This window comes from Parasteatoda tepidariorum, chromosome X1, assembly GCF_043381705.1.
Source record: "Parasteatoda tepidariorum isolate YZ-2023 chromosome X1, CAS_Ptep_4.0, whole genome shotgun sequence".
NCBI lineage: Eukaryota > Metazoa > Arthropoda > Arachnida > Araneae > Theridiidae > Parasteatoda > Parasteatoda tepidariorum.
The window spans coordinates 18,474,346-18,495,319 of NC_092214.1; the positions used below are offsets into that span (position 1 = coordinate 18,474,346).

General features: G+C 28.6%; 1 protein-coding gene across 2 annotated transcripts in view; it reads left to right on the forward strand.

Moving 5' to 3' along the window:
- Window positions 1-20,974, forward strand: part of LOC107443977 (uncharacterized) — a 154,364-nt gene that overhangs the window by 80,985 nt on the left and 52,405 nt on the right. The window contains exon 2 of one of the 2 annotated variants that reach the window (XM_016058006.3): window positions 13,646-13,898. In XM_016058006.3, the coding sequence (XP_015913492.1) occupies window positions 13,646-13,898 (253 nt within the window). The remainder of the gene's footprint in view (window positions 1-13,645; window positions 13,899-20,974) is intronic. The other variant, XM_016058008.3, reaches the window with a different exon arrangement.

Here is a 20,974-nt window from a genome sequence, read left to right on the forward strand (position 1 = left end):
TTTACATTAGATTTCTTGTTTTCATTTCCAAAACAAACTTTTGATGTGAAAGGAAAAAAGTTTTAAATAGCTTACGTCGCGGGTGATAAACTTTAGATTTCTTGAAACCAATTCTTGATTCTAAGTTAAGGAAAGGAGTGTAGTTTAAAAGAAAGATATTGATTTTTCATGATTCAATTTTTTTTTTGCTTCTACTAGGCCTACTTTAGGTTTTGGCCATCGACTTCAAATGGAATGCGAATCCATTTTCTGATGTTTACTTGGGAATTCAAATAGGATCGATAACACAATAAACTAGAATCCTAAAAGATTTGTTTTAAAAAATTAAATAATAAAAACTCTTATAAAACATTTATAGTCTGTTTTGTGAAGTAAAACATTTTAATAAATGGGTGGTTCACACGTATTGTGTAATTTTGGAATAATAAGCACTTTGAAAATTTGGAATTCAATTACGATCGATAACGCACTAAACTAGAACCATTCAAATATTCGATAAGATTTTCTTAGAAAACTAAATAATAAAAACTGTCATAAAATATTTAATAAAAATTTTCATAGTCTGTTTTTCTTGCGAATAAAACTCTTTTAAAGCATGAGTCGTTCACTCGTAATATGTATGCGGGTATAAAAGCAAATTATTTTCTTGTGAATGAATTTCAATTTTTAAAATTACGCACATAAAAACAACAGCAAGAATTCAAATTCAATCAGCGTTATCTATTTTAATTGGTTAATTAGCTCCAAAAAATATATTGCTTAACATGTCCGGAGTATGTAAAAATTTCCATAGAGCCTGCTTTTTTTAACCATATATGGTTGGGAGAGCATGGAAAAATTTCGAATAACGTAAACGAACGATTAAGTACCCTTCAAATTTTGTCAAAAATCGAATATGTCGAATAAGGCAAATAAAACCCCAAGGAGGGAGGGAGGGAGTAAAGGAAAATCGATTATATATGATTAGACTTATTATTTTTTTAAATTTAACTCTGCAAATAAAAGTTTAAAAAACAAAGATAGCTTATTCTTTTTTATTATCCTAGTCATGCTTATTTTATTAAAAATATTTACCGCAATCTTTGCGCATGGGAAAATAATTAATATATAAATTGAATTAATGCATAAGCAGACATAAAAGCGATATCGTTTTAAAGTAACATGTTGATTAGCATGCACTTGATAATACTTAATAAATCTGATAATAATACGTCTTTGTAAATTAATAATGATATGTTTTACTCCTTTAATATTTAGTAGAGCTTAATACTTTGTTAATAATACTTATTACTTCTGATTTATTAAGAGTGTTGATGTAAATATAATGCTATTAATATAATTTCTTTCGATGGATTAATATTAGATATATTCATAAAATTAAATTAATATTAATTCAAAAAGGATTTTTATCATTAGATTTTTCGAACTCTATTTAATAAAGTAAAGTAAAATATTTACCTCAATCTTTGCGCATAGGAAAATATTTAATATATAAGCTGAATTAATGTATAAGCAGACATAAAAGCGATATCGTTTTAAAGTAACATGTTGAAGGGCATGCACTTGATAATACTTAATAATTCTGATAATAATACCTCTTCGTAAATAATAATGATATGTAGTTACTCCTTTAATATTTAGTAGAGCTTAATACTTTGTTAATAATACTTATTACTTCTGATTTATTAAGAGTGTTGATGTAAATATAATGTTATTAATATAATTTTTTTCGATGGATTAATAATATATTCATAAAATTCAATTAATATGAATTCAAAAAATATCATTAGATTTTTCGAGCTCTATTTTATATAAATAAATACTATAATTACTTTTAGACTGAAGACGAAGACTAAATGTGATACAATTTAGCAAAAAATACCCATGAGCATTTATACCAGTTTTATAAAGTACGAAACACATATATGAGTTATAAATGTTATTTCGTTCGTGTATTATACTTCTGAGTAAAAGTTTCCAACTGATCACCAATAGAAACCCTAGCAAAATATAAAATTTATGTAAAATTCCGGAAATTCTGTAGTATTATATTTTTATGAGTTAATATACTCAGTGACTAGTACGATAGTTAATAAATAATTAGAAAAATCTTGATTTTTCACATGAAATCACATCGCTTGATTTCTAACTAGAAAACGCTGCACTCTCAACAAAGTTATTTTATTTGAAATAAGCGGCGTTTAACAACCGATCTACTTTTGAGTTTGCGACTATCGATTTTTTACTTAAGATCCGTAGCCTTTTAATTATAATAACCCAGAAAACAATGGAACTACTGGATTGAGCATTAGAACCAACGATCCTTAGTAAAGGACTTTTTGAGGGAAACTCATTTACATTATATGGAAAGGAAAACCATCCACCGTTATACCGACGGTTAGAGGATTCAACCTCATGATCAGAAAACTGTGGTCGGACGGTCATTGATTAGATGTTCAGAGCAATCTTTGTCTTTTTGTATAATTCGCTGGAATTTGTCACCTCATTAGCAAGCGAGCGCTCTATCGCCCCAAAGTGATTGATGGGTATCGTCAAAAGATCTTTAAATAATATATGTAAAATTTATATCGAACAAATAACACAGGCCTGCGAAATGACAATTGTTTCCAATGCAAAGGCTGCTTTTAATAATGCTTAGTGGGCTTATTTCAAATTAGATTTCCATTTTTTTTTTTTTCAGTTACAATTGAAACTTTTCTAAATAAGACTTGAATATATGCGAAATAAAATACATTAGTAACAATAGTTTATTTTTCTAAATTTTTCTTGCCTTGAATAAAAGCCATTTTGAACTACACTGTTAGAAATTTCACGGAGAAAATTGTTATATAAAAATTTTTTTAATTATTATTATAAAAGCCATTTTGAACTACACTGTTAGAAATTTCACGGAGAAAATTGTTATATAAAAATTTATTTAATTATTATTTTATTACCCTTACGAAAATATTGAGATATTTTTCAAATGTAAAAATGAGGTTTTTATTTAAATATGCCGTTAGGTTGAAAAGGGTTCAAATGAATTAATTTATAAGCAGACTATGCATTAATTCATTTGAACCAATTAATTCAAAATTTACCTCAAATATACCTTAAATATACCTCCAGAGGTATATATGTATCAACCTGGGGTGTTTCATCTTACATCTGTGGAGAGGTAGATATTTACTACTTTATGGTGTTTCGTTTTCAACAATAGGTTATTACTTAACAACCTGAAGTATATTTTTTACAAACGTTTAAGTGTTTATTCAACAATCTAAGATGTTTCATTTAACACTTTTGGTTATTCTGGATCTACCTCAAGTGTATTTTTTGAAAGTTGTAAAGGAAACTTTTTACTAACGAGAGGTGTTTTATGTTCTACCTCAGATTATCATATTTCAGCCTCAAGTATATCTTTTTATACCTGTAGAGGTTTTTTTTTCAATCAAAGCTGGAAATTCTCGAAAATTATATTCAAAGGTAGAAATAAATTGAGACTTCATAGACCTCAATAAATACCTGACTCTCTTCAGTTGAAAAAAGGTAATTTTTTTTACCTCATTTATACCTCTTCTGTTACAAGTGTCAGAGAAACAACCTGTATACCTTGAAAATCACCTCATCAGCCTGGTTGATTTGAAGTGAATAATTAACAACCTCAAAATGAGCTGAAGTGTATGTAAAACAACATCGTACACCTCAGTTACAACCTTTATGAGGTATAATTTTTATGGTTGTTTTCTTACCAACCTCAAATATACCTCATATATACCTCACAATAACCTCAATACCTCAAAAATGCCTCAAAAATACATTATATTTTAGTAAGGTTATATTTAAACAAAATAGTGAAACAGCTATAATTAATATGGTATTCAAACTGTTAACTACGAGATAAACGGTTTATCAATTGCTTTCATCTAATACAGTTAAACAACCAAAGTTTTATCGCACTAACTAGGCCCATCTAATGAAGTCACCTAGTTTCTTACAGCTGGGTACATTAAACAGCCTAGAGAGCTTATCTGTCAATCTCATAACCGACAGAACTGAGGCTTGAGTCCCAGCTCTGAAACCACAATATTTCCTCCATTCTCTTCAACATATGAAGAGTTTCCAATGCCCTACCCCAATTTGTGACCCTTGACTATTAAAATACGGTACTCTCATTCACGGATAGATGGCAGCACAATAAAGCTGCTTAACACAAAAAGTTCAGTATTTCCCATCTCTTACGATTAGTGAAGCAACCAGAGAAACTATTTAAACCTCATTCCATGGTTCATTTGATAAAACACAACTCAACTCCAACCTAGCTCGAATGTTCATTAACTAACAAAAAGCCTAGCTCTTACGTCTAGTTAAATTAATTTTTTTTTATGGTTTTAAAATCATATTAGCTGCAAGTGTATAAAAAAAACCGTTTAGTTTTTTATTCATGGTTTCTTAAGTTGTAAATAGTTTCAAAACCGTTAAGGTAAAGAATGTTCTTTAGCATAAACTTTACGTTTAATTGAATGTACAGACCCGTTATTTTACCTTAGTTTTAGGATTCTAACAGTGAATAACGCATCATAACAAATATACACACTTCATTATTTAAAAATTTGCTATCCGTATCTCAAACTAGACTCCAGTTTAAGCTATTAGGTATCCTTTCCTTTAACAATGCTAAGAAAACCATAATTTAAAGAATTTCTGAACATTTTTTTCCATACATTTATAAATCAGACTTACTTTTTTTAACTATTTATATACTATAAAAACTAAAAATAGTTCAGTACTAATAAAACTGAAAAAAAAATATTGTTGGTAAATTTTACTGGAGAGTTTAAATGAATTAAATTAAAATGATTTTATTAAACTTAGTATAAAACATAAATATTTCTCATTTTTAAAACTGTGCATTACTATTAAAAACCGAAGAAAATGTTGATATTAATTAAAGAATTAAATTGTATAATTTGCCTTCAAATCTGCCTCAATATTATATGTCTGTTTTTCACACAAAAATAGTGTGCTTCTATTTATTTATTTACTGACAGAAAACTTAGAAACACAAAGTTTTTGTTTCTAAGTTGTATATTTTATTGACTGGTATATTTTATTGGCTGGGAGTTGTATATTTTATTGAAATACAATTTTCTTTTGAATTGTTTCATATTCAATGCTCAAAAAATATTTAAAATCTATTTTAATATAAATGATTTACTAAGTTGTTAATAATTTTTTTTATGTTTATTCTTTTCTAAAGAAGAAGCAAAAAATAGTTTAATTTACTACAAAATTTTCACGAGAAAAATTTTTTACTTTATTAAATTAGAATCCAGAAAACAAAAGGAATTTTCTTCTAGGAAACGCTTAATTTGAATTTTTTTAATGTGGTATTAAAGATAAAGTGAAAAGCGGCGCTTCTTTTATGCTGTAAAAAAAGTAATTCATATAAAAAATAGGAAATTAAAAGACTGAATAATTCTTATCATCAAACAGATGAATAATTTAATTTAGGAAAGGCAATATGCATTTTAAACAAAAACTATCATGAAATATACATTTCCACATACACAAAATATATTTATAAAATATTGAATAAATAAAATTTTTTCCATTATTCCTCAGTCTTTATTTTTAGTTAATAAAATTTTAAAAAATCTGCATAATTTTAAAGTATACCTGTGAAGTCACATAGTACAACTACGGAATTTAATAGAATATCAATGGAATTTGTAGTACAATTTCGAAATTTCTCAGTACTACTGGGCTATTTTTAGTATAAATGTGAAATTTCATAGTAGTAGAGTTTTTTTGTACATAATTCCTTTGGATAATTGTTAAATTTTTTAGCATAACTGTGGAATTCCTACTGCAAATTTTTATAGTGTAACTAAAATTTGAAAATAAAATTATTTGTTATGTAAACTAGAGGTTCATGTTATGTTTTGTTAAGAAAGGGCTGTAACAACATTCGCTTTATATAGTTAATATGTAATAATATATTCAATATATAAACAAAAATTAATGAAAATATATAACATGAACTGTTTTTCGCTAGAAATACTTATAGTTGGAATACAAAATTTTAAGCATGAAACAATTAAGCAATGAGATCGACAAATATATACTAATAGAGTTTCCTTTAGTAAAAATCTTGAGAACTTTATCCAAAAATTTAAAATAGGTTTATTATAACTTTAATTACATACTTTCCTAGTTAGACAGCAAATGTGAAAACCGGTTTCTATTTTTAAAATTATTGATTTTTGTTGCGTTTTTTTTAGAGTGTTCAATAATTTTTGATTTGGCAAAAAAATAAGGTACACTATTTTTTCGATCCTGATTAAAAAGGTAAAAGAAACTGTGAATGTTAGCAAAAAGCAATTTCTAGCATAACTCCATTTCACTGTACAGAAATCTATTAACAAATGCTATGAGAATAAGTATTTGAAAAGGAAAATTTTCTTTATTTTCCAGAACTTATATTCTTTTTGACTGCATTTTAAAAAAAATAAAAATTGACATTTACTTTAGCATAAAACATATTTCAAATTATTTTCGTATCGGAAAAATGATGTAAAAATCTCAAAATATCCTCCCTCTCTTTCAATTTTTAAAAATTATTGTTCGCCAGGAAATATTTTTGGATAGACGAATTGCATGGGATAACCTGGTTGGTAGGACGTTGGGATCGTGCTCGCGAGATCGTAAGTTCGAATCCCGCCGGAAGAAGAATCCCCATGAATTAAATAGTGACTGGTGCGTGCACAATCTGCCGCAAGGTCCTCAAAAATCCCATAACGAATCAATACCTCTGAGGGTACTGAATTGGAGATTGATCGTTCTCTGGTTTAGGTCAAAATCGCGATCTGTAGAAGAATGAATGAAGCACGAATGTGTCCTCCTTTAATAACGGTATGTAAAGTGTGTGTGGCTGAAGTAGCATTTTTGGCCATAGATGGCTCCTATGAAAAACAAGAAACGGACCTTCTTCCTTAAAAATTCGCTTGGTTTCAAGCAGACTTTCTGGTATTGGCAAGTGGCATAAAAGTAACAACAACGAATTTTTTAATTATATGCATATATTTTCAGATTTTCACAAAAAGTCCCCGAAATGTATCAAATACGAAAAAAGTGAAATTAAGATTAAGAGGTCTAAATTCACGAACGCTCATTTGATCAAACTGTTGGGACTGGGACCATATTTCCCAGATTGCGATTGCTCATCATATTCTTGAGGGTCAGGTATCCTAATCCATCAAAAAACGGCACGTATATTCAAAAAGAGTACTTTTCAGTGTCTGATTTTGTATCGTAAAATATTATCCACATTAATTAATTAGCATATTTGAAGTCACCCCTTTAAGTCCTAGTAGAGAGAATCCGATCAGTACCAGTTTAAAAGTACCAGTTTAAAAGTAATTCAGAGTATTCTCTTTTTTATTTTGAGAATTGCAGAATGTCTAATATATATGACACTCATAATTTCACGCGAAACCGAAACTATAAGTTATGAATGCTTCTTTAAATTAATAACTTAAATACTGGAATAGCAGTATAATAAAGGAAAAGTTACTCAATATGAGACACTTTTTAAAAAAAATAATAATCTTGGATAATAACTATCATTATTAGGTTTGTTATTATAACACTGATAAAAATTTTTTGGGAAAAATTATTAAATAACACTTTATTTAATTGTTATTTTACCATATCCAAGCAAAACAGTCAAAGAACGATAAAGAAGATGGTATTCAAACAGTTAACTGTGAGAGGAACTGTTTATTAACCGCTTTATCGAATACAGTTAAACAATCAAACTTTTATCAAACAAACTTAGCTCACATAAAACGACATTTTGCCACTTGCAGCTGGATACATATTACAGCCGAGAAAGTTAATCTATCAATACTCATGACCAAATACGGGGGTTCGAATCCAACCCACATCATATATTTTCTTCATTCCCTTTAACATATGAAGAGTTTTCAATGCTTTACACACTACAATTTGTGACCCTAGAGTGTAGGAATACGATACTCTCATTCACGTTTAGATGATAACGCCATAAAGCTGCTTTACACAAAAAAGTCTAGTAATTCCCATATCTTACTATAATTGAAACAACCTGATAAACCGACTAAAACTCATTTTACGATTCATTTGATAAAACGCAATTCAATCACAATCTAATATCAATGCCCGATACCTAACGCAAGGCTTAGTTCCAATGTTCAGTTAAATTTCTTTTTCGTGGTTTTAAAACCATGCTAGTTGTAAATGGTTAAAAAAACGTAAAGTTGAAGAACGTTACCTCAAATATACTAATTATCTAATGCAAACGAAATTTTAAGTTACAAAATTGAACACAAAAAGGCACTTTTTTCTAAATAAAGATGCCTAGTACATAATAGCTTTCAAAAGTACCCAAAATCTAACTTAGAGGGTTCCATTTGTTGCTTTAACTGAGAAAACTGAAAAATTGTAACAAACTTGAAACTCTTTGCAAAAACAAACTATTTTTCGATAATTTACTTAAAAAACTTTTCATACAGATATAAACCTAAGCGTTTGGCTAGAAGTTTTAAATGAAAATGAATTTTTTGGGTTAGGGAGTTTAAAAACAACATTTTCCTACAACCAGTTTATCGAAATATGCATGGATACTAAATTTCTAATTTCAATCAATTTCCTAGAAAATATATTAAAAATGAAAATTTTTGGAAATATCTCTTGATTCTTTTGGTTACATTTCACAAAGTAAGACGAATATACCATGTCCAATACCTCCTAGAAAGGAGAAGGTCTCCGCGTGGATCATTTTAATAGCCCGTCGTAACGAACATAAGCTGTGTGCATTAGGAAATAGTGAAACTAAAGAAAGTAAAACAATTGCTTGCACTTCTATTTTCAAGTAATTTCGCAGAAAATGCATGAAATATGAAAATTGTTGGAATCGGGCCTCAATTTTTCGTTTAAATTTCAAAAAGTATGACAAATATAATGTGTGGATAAGGGATATAAGTGACATTTGACTGAGTTTCACTAATAGAGCTTGAAAGTTCAAAGGTGGACTGTTGAAATTTAATGATAATTAATGTTAGTTAAAAAATAACAACAGTTTTCAACTATATAAGCTAAACATATATTGCTACGAATTTGTAAAAATTTATATAATATTGTGAATATTCTTTTTTATTGCGTGGCTAAATATCTGAGGCATAATCTAACGTAATTCATGAATAAATGAACGCCTTATGTATTTCCATTGGAAGGCTCGGTTAGGCGACATTTCTGTCAACTAGACGTCAAATGTGGCTAGTTGGCTTTACATTTGGCTACTTGGCGACAATTTTGTAAAGTTGGCTTTACATTTGGCTTCTTCGCAACATTTGCGGCGAAAAATTTCGGGATTTTGCCGTCAAGCTTTCTATAAATAGTAGTGTGTCTCGCCTTAGGTAAATTCAATTGCGACGTACTTATGTATATAACCCAGATTTTTTTTTACTCTAATTTTCTCATTGTAACTTTGATAGTCAGACCTAGTTTAGGCACCCCCTTTCCTTCCTCCATTTAAATTTTCTACTGAGATGAAAGAGCAAATATCCTGCACAGGATAGGCACTCTACAAAAATTTGAATAGTTAGTACTTAGGTAAATTGTGGTCTGCCTGTGACTGCATTAGTGTCCAGACACAGAGGAGCCAATCCTTTTATTTTGATTGCTATGTTCATGTTTAGGATAGTCTAAATATTATTTTATCGCATCTTTTTACAAATCAACCTAGTCACAGTGGCTCTCAAGCAGTTGTTGTTAAAAATGGTTTTAGGGAATAGTCTCAGGAATATATTTGTGTGATAGAACAATATTCAGATAATCCTAAACATGAACATAAATTAGCCAACCCTTTTATTTTGAGTGCTATCCAAAACATGCATTTATAAACAGTCAAGAACTAAAAGGATTGGCTTTTCTATTTTTATGTTTAGATAGTTTAAACATTGCTCTATCACATCAATATCGTCTTGAGACAATTCACTAAAACCATCTTTAACAACAACTGCTTGAGAATCACTGTGAATAGGCTGATTTGTAGAAAGATGAGCTAAAACAGTATTTAGACTATCCTAAGCATGAACATAGCAATCAAAATAAAAGGGTTGGCTCCTCTACGTCTGGACACTTCTGCAGTCATAGGCAAACAACTTCACTTAAAAGGAAGGACACACTCCTATTTATAAAAGGCTTGGTTACAAAGCCCCGGAATTTGTCGCACTCAAAGTAAAAGAATTTGTTAAATAAAAGAAATTTCAATATTGAATAAATAAAAAAATTTTCCATTATTTTTGACTAATATGATTTATTAAAAATAATAGAGAAAATGTAAGGCATTTTAAGAAACCTGAATAATTTGAAAGTATAACTGTGGAGTCTCATAGTACAACTACAGATTTTAATTGTACATCTATGGAATTTTTAGTACAACTTCGAAATTTTTTAGTACTACTAGGATATTTTTTAGTACATTTGTGGAATTTTTTTGCAGCAAATTTTTTGGTACAGCTGCAAAATTCCATAGTATAACTGCGGAATTTTTTTAGCTTAAATGTGGAATTTCTACCGCACAATTTTATTGTCTAATGACGAAATTTTATACTGTAACTTGAATGTTAAAGTAAAATGATTTGTTATACAAACTAAAGGTACATGTTATGTTTTGTAAAAGAAAAAAGGCTGTAACAACACTCACTTTATATATTGAATATGTAACAACATATTCAATATACAAAGAAAAATTAATAAAAATATATAACGTATAAACTGCTCTGTATCATATAAACTAAGACAATTCATTAAAACCATTTTTAACTACAACTACTTGAAAGCCACTGTAACTAGGCTGATCTGTAGAAAGATGAGCTAAAACAATATTTAGACTATCCTAAGCGGAAACATAGAAATAAAAAAAAGGGTTGGCTGCTTTATGTCTGGACACTACTGCCGTCATAGGCAGACAACTTCACTTAAACGGAAGGACACATTCGTATTTTTAGAACTCTTTTCGACGAAATCCCAGAAATTGTATCCCTCAAAATAAAAGAACTTTTCATCGAGTCGTCAAACTTGACACCAGGTCGCCAACATTGTCGCCAAGTCGACAAAAATCTTCTGCAAACAAAAAAGCTTAGTCGACAAAAAAATCGAGTATTCTACAGGAAATACATTAGACGCCATTTTATTCCTAAATTACGTTAGGAATAAAATGGCACTAAAGGGACACTAAAAACTAATTATTTAGTGCTCCTCTCAGATATTTAGACAAGCCAACTAAGAATTTTCACAAAATTATACAGTTATTTATGAATTCGTAGCAATATATACCTAGTTCATGTGTTTCTTATGCTCATTATGTCGGTCTACTAAATTGATCCGTGAGGAGATCTTCTCTATTCTAGGGGGTGTTGGACACACTCCCATTTCTAGAATGCTTGGCGATGAAATTCTAGGTTCAAAATTCTACAACGTTCCACAATTTCAACATTCAAAATAAAAGCGTCTGCTCTTGTATATCTGGAATTAAAAGTCTAGGTGATGAAGCACCCGAATTGAATCACTGACAAGGTTCCTGACTAAGGGGCAGCAATAGCCATCTGAAAGTCATAAGCCAGTCTGGATTGAAATTACCCGAATGAATTGACAAAGACAATAGATCTAAATAGGGGAAAAGGGCACCCTTGAAGATGGATAGTTGCAATTAATAGCCTCAGAGAACTTGTAATTTTCACCCACGTTCCGTTCTTTCATGCACCACAATATGCACCATGCACTTATAAGCTTTGAAATTTTGTCATGCTTTTGTTTACTTTATTCAAATGCTTAGTTTATTAAGGTTTTTCCATTATTAAAAAAATGTACTGTGCACAGGGGTTTGTTTGGTTTGGAAACCAACAAAAGGTTCTCAAGCCTTTTAAATTTTATTAGTTGGATCTACCATCAATCAATTATGAGATTTTATTAAGTCATTCTTCAATTGTGTGCTTAAGTTAAAATATATTACGAATATAATATACTTCAGATTTACTTCGTTCTGTTCTCATTTGAAAATCTGAATGGAAGAATAATCTTAGTGACATTTTAGTTAATTTAAGTAAATGAATGTTAAATATCATACATTGACAGTTGGAAATGAAGATTATGTCTTGCTTTTATTTGTTGTCTTCAAGCTTTTAAATTGCCAAAATCTATAAATCTGAATAATCCTTTAAGCTTTCTGCACCATGACATTCGGCTTTTGGAGTTTTAATTTGCTGTCTGAAGACGCTTTTATTTTAAACATAGAAATGAGCTGTTACTTAGATCCTTCAACCACTGAGATAATTGGCATTAAAAAACTTAGAAAAAAAGGAATAATATATAGTTAAATAATAACAAAATAAGAACATTTCCCTATGAATCTGAATATTCTTTTCAAAAATGTTCCTTATACCTTCATTAACTCAGCTCTTCAGTTTATACTTTTAGGTTCATTTATATTTTATAAACCATAATTATAACCAGCATTGACCATATTAAATGTTTTATATAGTTTATATTGTCAGTAATAAAATGTGCCCAGTGTTCAAGACAACTGTTTGTTCAATACACAACTTTCTTTTGTTATTTGAGAACTTTATAAGGCATTTAAATCTTTTTTCAGATTTCTGTCAATTTTTATTCATTTTAAAAGAAGTTTTGAATTTATTTTTGAATTAATTTATTTCTATTATTTTTATAATTATTTGTTTTCTCATTTGTTAAACAATTCAATGAAATATAAGGGATTTTTTGGATTTCCAATTCTTGACTTACAAAATATAAATCTCTGATTTGATTTAAAAATACGTTTCATCCCGTATTATATGTACTAAAATCTAATGCGATGGATGACAGGTCGACCTGATTACAATTTTAAACGACTTAAGTTATATCAGATTTTTTATGTTTCATAAGAAAAATTACATTTAATTAAATCTTTAAATTAAACAACAAAGAGATATATTCAAATTTATTTTTATTCAAACATTTAAAATTTCTTCAGGAATTATTTCCATCAAAATTACTATAATAAATGCTTTGGTCATTAAGTAAATTTTCAACGATTAAAAGACATGCTTATTCAAATGCACAGTAATAAAATTGTTAAAAAAACTTTAAATGGGGCAAAAAATATTCATTTTTCTTATTTGTTATTATTATTATTATATTGTTAGCGGAAGTGGAAACATTTTTGACTTGTGGATGGTGATCCAAAAAAGCGGTCAAGAGTATTAAATGTGCAACAACATTTAAAGTAATATAATTAGAAAAAACCGTATAATCAAATGAATACTTAAACTAATATTTAGAAATGTAAAGATTTAAGTCAGTTTTTTTAATAGAATCATTTTTTAAAAGGAAATGTAATTTAACTGTTAAAGAAAGCGAATTGGTTGGAAATCAATTTAGTGGTTTTTAAAAGATCAACGTTGCATTAAATTTATTTTAATGACCACAGCTTAAAAATAAAACTCAGATAGTCATTTTTTCTAAGATACAAAGCTGAGTTTTATTCAAATATTTTTCATTGTCATATTATGTTGCATGTGTTGTTATACCACATTTTTAGGAAAAAAGCGTTTTGTCATCTCAGGAGATGAATACATTGGAAGTGGCGGATCCCAAAGTGTGTATTCTCATCGATTTCCGGGAAAATGGATCATTTGCTTCCCAGGATTTGCCTTTTCCGAGCACTGCCCTTCGATTAACACCAAAGGAGTGGTTAGTCAGTCAACTTAATCGTCACCGCAAAGCCTTTACTTGGGTCAAAGAATCTCAAAGTGCCATCGAAGGATTGCTGCTTATGAATGTAGAACGACACAGTAAGTCTTCTCTAACTTTTCATTCATAAGTTTTATTAAAAAGTTTTTTTCCCAATACTCTATCACAGAAGAAAAATTTAAAAAAGAAGAAAAAAACATAATTTAGGTGCCTTAAACACGAAGCAAGCTTTTATTTTAAACCATTAAACCATAAATAGTATTTTGGTTGCCCAAGCATTATAATACTTCTCAAAATTATGAACCATCGATATGGATTGTTATTTTTCTTCCAAGAAGAGAAACATTAATATTAACGAATAATTCTCATTTTATACGGTTTCTTATAGGCCCAAATAATGTAAAGACGTTTTAAATAATCAAAATTTGATCACAAACGCTATTCATTTTTACAAAACTGCGGTTTTTCCTCATATCGACATTTTTCAAAAGCTTTATAATTAACATAGAGGGCACTGACTTTTGATGGAAAAAAAATTAAGTTGTTTTTTCTTATTTATGGTAATGTTGCTACCTACCATCAAATTATGTAAAAACAAAACTAAGAATTTTTTTAACATATCACATTTGTATTGTCCTTCAAAGTAGGACAACGAAATTGTTGGTTAAAAAAGGAATGTATGGATACATAATACAAAAACAGGCATGCGTCAGTGTGAAATGTGCTGTTACCACTATCGAATTATTTAAGCATAAGGAAGGTTGCAGGCTTAAAAACAAAGTTTGAAGTTTAAAAAAATATAAGGATGTATGATACAAAATACAAGCTTGTCACTGTGAAGGGTGCTTAATATTTTTATTTTTTTTATTTTAATTAGTTTAATACAAATCTTTATGATAATGTATTCATATTTGCCTGATTTCAAGTAATTCAAAAACGGAAGTAAAGAAGTTTTTTTATTAGCATTTAAGGAAAGGCCAAGCAAAATAGATTTAAAAAAATTTCAAGTTAATGCGCGGCAAGGGTGACATGCAAAACGCACTGTATATTTCTCAGAAATTTCGGCATAAACATTTATGATAATAATCTTACATGAGTCTTATATGAGAATAAAAATGAATTATACAATAATAACAACAATTTTTTTTTATCCAACTTTACAGTTTTCTTCTTCAAAGTGAGAGTTACAGGATAAGAATAATATAAAAATAAACTGCATAGTTTGCAATTTAACTGTAGGTAATATTAAGTGATTAACAAATTGGAGAATTTCAATTGTTGGTCACATGAAAAATATTCATCAAGTTCAGGAACAAAGATTTTGAGTTACAGAAATGTGAATGAAATATTTTGTGTTGTTACAGAAATATTTTGTGCTGTAGTCAGTGTTCTTTTCTATTACCTTACTTTAAATGTTTTTAAAATTAAAATTTGCTTATTTTTCTTGTTATTAGTAAAAAAAACTTTAGCTTTGTATTTTAATATCTATATTTTTCATTAACTAAATCTTATTTAAATTAATAAATTTAAAGCAAATAAAATATAATCACATAGAATTTGGAATATATATATTCCAAATTGTTAACTTTTTCTAGTTTTACGGTTAAAAATTGAAAAAAAGCATCATGCATCCTGAAACATGCACGTAATTTGTGAAGCCAATTTCAAAATAAATCAAGGAAGGTTTTCGATTGCTTTATTTATTGTTTGAGCTGTAAATGTTAAAGAAGTAATAACTACTTATGATAGAATTTATTATGATTATGATAATTTGAGATTTATGATAATTTAAGAGTCTTATTTATTTTTAAGTTATTTTCAGTTTTTTTTAGTTAGTTTTATTTTTTTTTGTTTTATTTCTTAAACTTTTTAAATATAATAATAATTTTCAAAGGTTTTTGATATTTCTTTCGGCTTTTAACCTAATCAGTAAAAGTAGCCTTAACACTTCAAGGGAAAGTACTTGAACTGAACTTTATAACTTTTTTTTAAAGTTTTTAAAGAAAATAATGTTATTTTTCTTGGGCTCTTAACCAAATGTAAATTGCAGTGGTTAAATACAAATTTTATTAAACAAGGATCTAGATTATCAAAAGTTTTATAATTTGAACTCTTTAAAACAAACACATTTAGCTATTAGACTACTTTATTATGCTTGTGTTTGAAAAAAATTTTGTTTTCAAAATTAAAAATGAGTATAATAATTTAAATTTTCAGTTTCAATTTAATAATAATTTATAGTTTTGAGATCATTTGAGCTGTAAATTAATGTTTGAACAGCTTAGAAAGTTCTCGTAAAATCCAGTAATGAGCTATTTGGTCCAAGAAATCGTTTTCACTTACCTTGTATATCAATATGATAAAAAAAAGTCATTTTTAATACACCTGAATCGAACTTTTATGATGAACTTCTCTGTATAAATACTATAACAACCATCATGCTATTAACGTGATAATTCTATCAACACCCATACTGTTAAACAATTTTTTTTAAAAATGTATCATTTATAATTTAATTTCGCCTTCTTGATTTTCTCGAATTCACGTTTATAAACCTTTATCAGATTAAATATTAATGTACTCTATGATGAAGCTTTAACTCTAATTTATGAAAATCTCAGCTACACGCAATGATAGAAAATAGTATGTTGCAATGATATTCATGTAAATTAAAGGGTTCCTAAAATCTTCTCTCTTAGTACTCGTAAATAATTTGTGAACCACTATTTTCCTAAATGTGACACACTAATACATACTAAAAATCAAATTAAATCTAATTAAGAAAGATTCTATTTTTTTTTAACTCCAAAAACGCGGTTACAGACTTCTAGGTCAACATGTATTTTCTGTGGCAATTCAAAAAACGTGAATACAGATCAGTTTTTAAGTTACGATCAGAAAATTTGAAAACTTTTTTGAAAATACTTAATTTGAAATCTATAACAATTATAAATATGAGATTAAATAAACACTATTTGAAATTGAAATTTCACGTGGGAATCAAAAGCTACAAACTACTTAATAAAAAAAATAATAACTTGCCAGGTGTGTATAAGGGCACTAATCGGGGAATATTGAAATGAAAGTTTAATGATACACAAACCAAAGTCAAAAGTGCATTAAATTTTCATTGCCTTCTTATTTCAATAGTTGAATTTTTTATTGCTTTTTCTTATTTAATTTATCCATTACGGGCCTCGGAGCATAGTCAGTTTTTGGTATTCCCTCTGACAACAGAAAGGCTCTTGTGTGTTAGCAGACAGTGCATCACCTGATGTAGTGCTGTTTTTGTTAACATACATATCTTTAGAAATTCTTCTTTTTTGCTTGATTTGTGTTTCGAACCTTCTAAATTGTTTAAATAAGGCAAATTTGGTTTTAGTTGCTTTAAGCGCTTTTCCATTTCGACGTATTATACCCTTATGAAAAAATCAAGGTATAAATGAGGTATTTTTCAAAGGTATAAAGGAGGTTGTTATATATATACGTCGTTAGGTTGAAAAGGGTGCATATACTTCAAAATTAACCTCAATTATACCTTAAATGTACCTCCAGAGGTATATATATGCATCAACCTGAGGTGTTTAATTTTACATCTGCAACGAGGTAGATGCTTACTACTTTAAAGTGCTTCATTTTCAACCTTAGGTTATTATTTATCAACCTGAAGTATATTTTTTAACATCTGTGGAAGTATTTATTCAACAACCTAGGGTTAATTTAACACTTCAGATTATTATAAATCTACCGCAGGTGTATTTTTTAATAGGTAATATTTTAATAACGTGAAGTGTATTATTTTCTACCTCAGGTAACTATTTTTCAACCTCAAGTATAGATTTTTATGCTTGTAGAGGTATTTATTTAGCAACCTATGGTTTGCCGTTTTACACTTCAGGTTATTATAAATCAATCTCAAGTATATTTTTAACCATTGAATAGCTTGATTTTTATGAACGTGAGGTGTTCGATGTTCTACTTTAGGTTGCTATTTTTCAACATCAAGTATAGATTTATATAGTTGTTGAGGTATTTATTTATCTACCTAAGGTGTGCCATTTTACACTTCTGGTTATAAATCAACCTCAAGTGTATTTTTTTGATACTTGGAAAGGTTATTTTTTATTAACGTCATGTGTTCCATGTTTTACCTTATCCGTAACCTCAAATATATATTTTTGTATTTTTAGAAGTATTAATTTATCAACCTAAGATGCGACATTTTAAGCTGTTTTTTTAATACTTACGAAGGTAATAATTCCCAAACGTGAGGTGTTATACGGTCCACCTAGTTTATTAATTTTTAACCTCACTATATAAAGTATATAATATATATAAATATATTATATATATATATTATATGAAGAATAATGTATATCATTACATTTTTTCACTAGTGGAGATCTTCATTTATCTACCTGAAGTTTTTAATATTAAACCTTCGGCAGCAATTGCAATTTTATCTGAGGAAAATGTCTAAGAGAGAACGATTTGAAATAAAACTTTTAAAAGAAGTTGATTAAAATATCTCCTATATAACTTATAATACCGAGCAGAATAAAACTAATAGACAGTTGTTCAAACATTTGTTTAAATGTTAAAACATATCCTATAGGATGATATTCAAAAAAATGCTTATAACTTTCAAACAATAAATGTTTTTATTTGCAATTGATTTTTATTTAATTCAGCATAAGAAACAATACTGACTTATTTATAAAAAATTCTGCAGTTTATTATGAGAGATTACTTTTTCTTTTTGGTATAAATTCAGAACTATTTCCCAGGGGAAGGCTGAGCAGTAGCTTGCTAGCCACTTCTTCTTCGCTGCTGCACACGTGCTATTTACAGCCTAGGTCATCTCAGCAATATCAGGGAACTACTTGTGGATAAGCTCTGTAAATATATATATATTTTAGAAAAAGAAATTGCATGTTAATCAGATTTAAAAAATGCAGTGTTATTATATATATTTCTACTCATAAGCAACAATGTAAACTTTGCATACAGATATCCAAGCAAATGATCAGCATACAGCTGTATAAGAATTTCAATGCGAAATTGCTATTTTAAAATCTTTCAATTTTCAATGATTTATTTATGAGAGAAATTATGAACATTTTATTCAGTTAATCAGCTTGCAAACTGCTACGATAAAGCATATACATTTAAGCAAAATAAAAGAATAGTTACATTTGAATAAATAGCAATAAACAATAAAATAAACTATGCGCAACCTGTTGTAACGATTCACCAGTAACGTTACCCTAAACAGCGACGAGAAATATTCCGATTGTTTTCTCTTATTGCTAAGCCTACAACAATAGCCTCTAAGAATATCCTCCGACTTAAATTATTTAAGATCAGGGCTCGTCTTTAAAACAAAAACAATAAATTTTAAGTTTGAAAATCGAAGCATATTTGATTAAAAGTGATAAAACTAAATTAATAAATGTCAAACACACTTACCAAATTTCGCTCAGACGATTTCGATTGTCAACACACACGCCATTTGTTGACTCGCACGGAACTCTGGGAAATGAACTAGTTAATATGAAGTGTACTTCAAACAACCTCAAAATGATCTTAGGTATTAGTAAAATGTGTGTGTGACTTCATACTCCTCAATAAATACCTGACTCTCTTTAGTTGAAATAACGCGAAATTTTTATACCACATAAATACCTCTTTTGTTACAAGTGTCCGAAAATCAACCTGGTTTACTTCAGAAATCACTTTATCAGTCTGGCTGATATGAAGTGAATTTAAAACAACCTCAAAATAAGCTTAGGTATAAGTAAAATATGACTTCATACACCTCAATAAATACCTCACTCTTTTTAGTTGAAATAAGGTGGATTTTTTTATACCTCATAAACACCTTTTTTGTTATAAGCATCAAAAAAACAACATGTGTATACCTTGAAAATCACCTCATCAGCCTTGTTGATTTGAAGTGAATTTTAAACAACCTCAAATTGAGCTGAAGTGTATGTAAAAAAACCTAGTACACCTCAATTACAACCTTTATGAGGCATAATTTTCATGGTTGTTTTCTCAGCAACCTCAAATATACCTCATATATACCTAGAAACAACTTCGATACCTCAAAAGTGCCTCAAATATACCTTAAATTTTCGTAAGGGTTATTTTAAATGTTATTTTCTTAATTTGTCTTTTTCTTAATTCACTTAAATCAGTTTCATTCCTTGATTTGTCTGACCAAATGCAATACTTGTCTGACCAAATGCAAAAAATAACAAATTATAAAATTTGACTGTCAGCAATTTGATAATATCTGTGCAGAGTTCAGTTAAAATTACCAAATTTTAGCCATTTTGAAATTCTTTAGGCTTAGTGACTGTGCCATAGAAACCAATCCTCACAAATTATAAAATTGGACTGTCAGCAATTTGATAATATCTGTGCAGAATTCGGTTAAAATTACCAAGTTTTAGCCATTTTGAAATTCTTTAGGCTTAGTGACTATGCCATAGAAAGAAACCAATCCTTTAGCAAAAGCGTTCTGAAAAATTTGTGTTTTTTCCCTCAAGCCTCCTGGAAACTACAGAACAACAGTTATTTAAGAAAACAGATTCATCATCTACAACTTTTTTAAATTAATCGGATCACATGTTAGAATACTCTAGTCGTTGCATAAATCATGGGAGGTTTTTGTAATTTTCATCTCCATACATCCTAAGCAGAAGAAAAAAGTATGATCGAAACTATCAAAATATACTGTACTTAAACTTCCCGTGCTTCTGGCTCTATGGGAAAACCGAAAAACTCGGAAATTTTTAACGAAGCTTTTTGGTAATAGCTTTTGATAAAATTAAATATAAAATAAGGTTTTATTACCATTCTGTTTGGTAGTAAGGGTGGTAAATTTTAGTAATTTTATCATGATACGTTAGAGCGTGGTATTGAAACCATTTATGAGTTAAAATTTAATTTTTAGTTTTGTATTTTTTCTGAATGCGTGGTAATACGAACTGTATTTTTTAAGACCAGAATTTCCAGTACACCTTTTCCAGTACACAGAATTTTGGCAAACAGAATTGCCAAATTAATGGTTTAAATAACGTATATTTTGATTTTATTACCCAAAATATGGGGTCTTTTTTCCAGAAATATTATTACCTTCTAATGCGATAATTTTACCAGAACTTTTTTT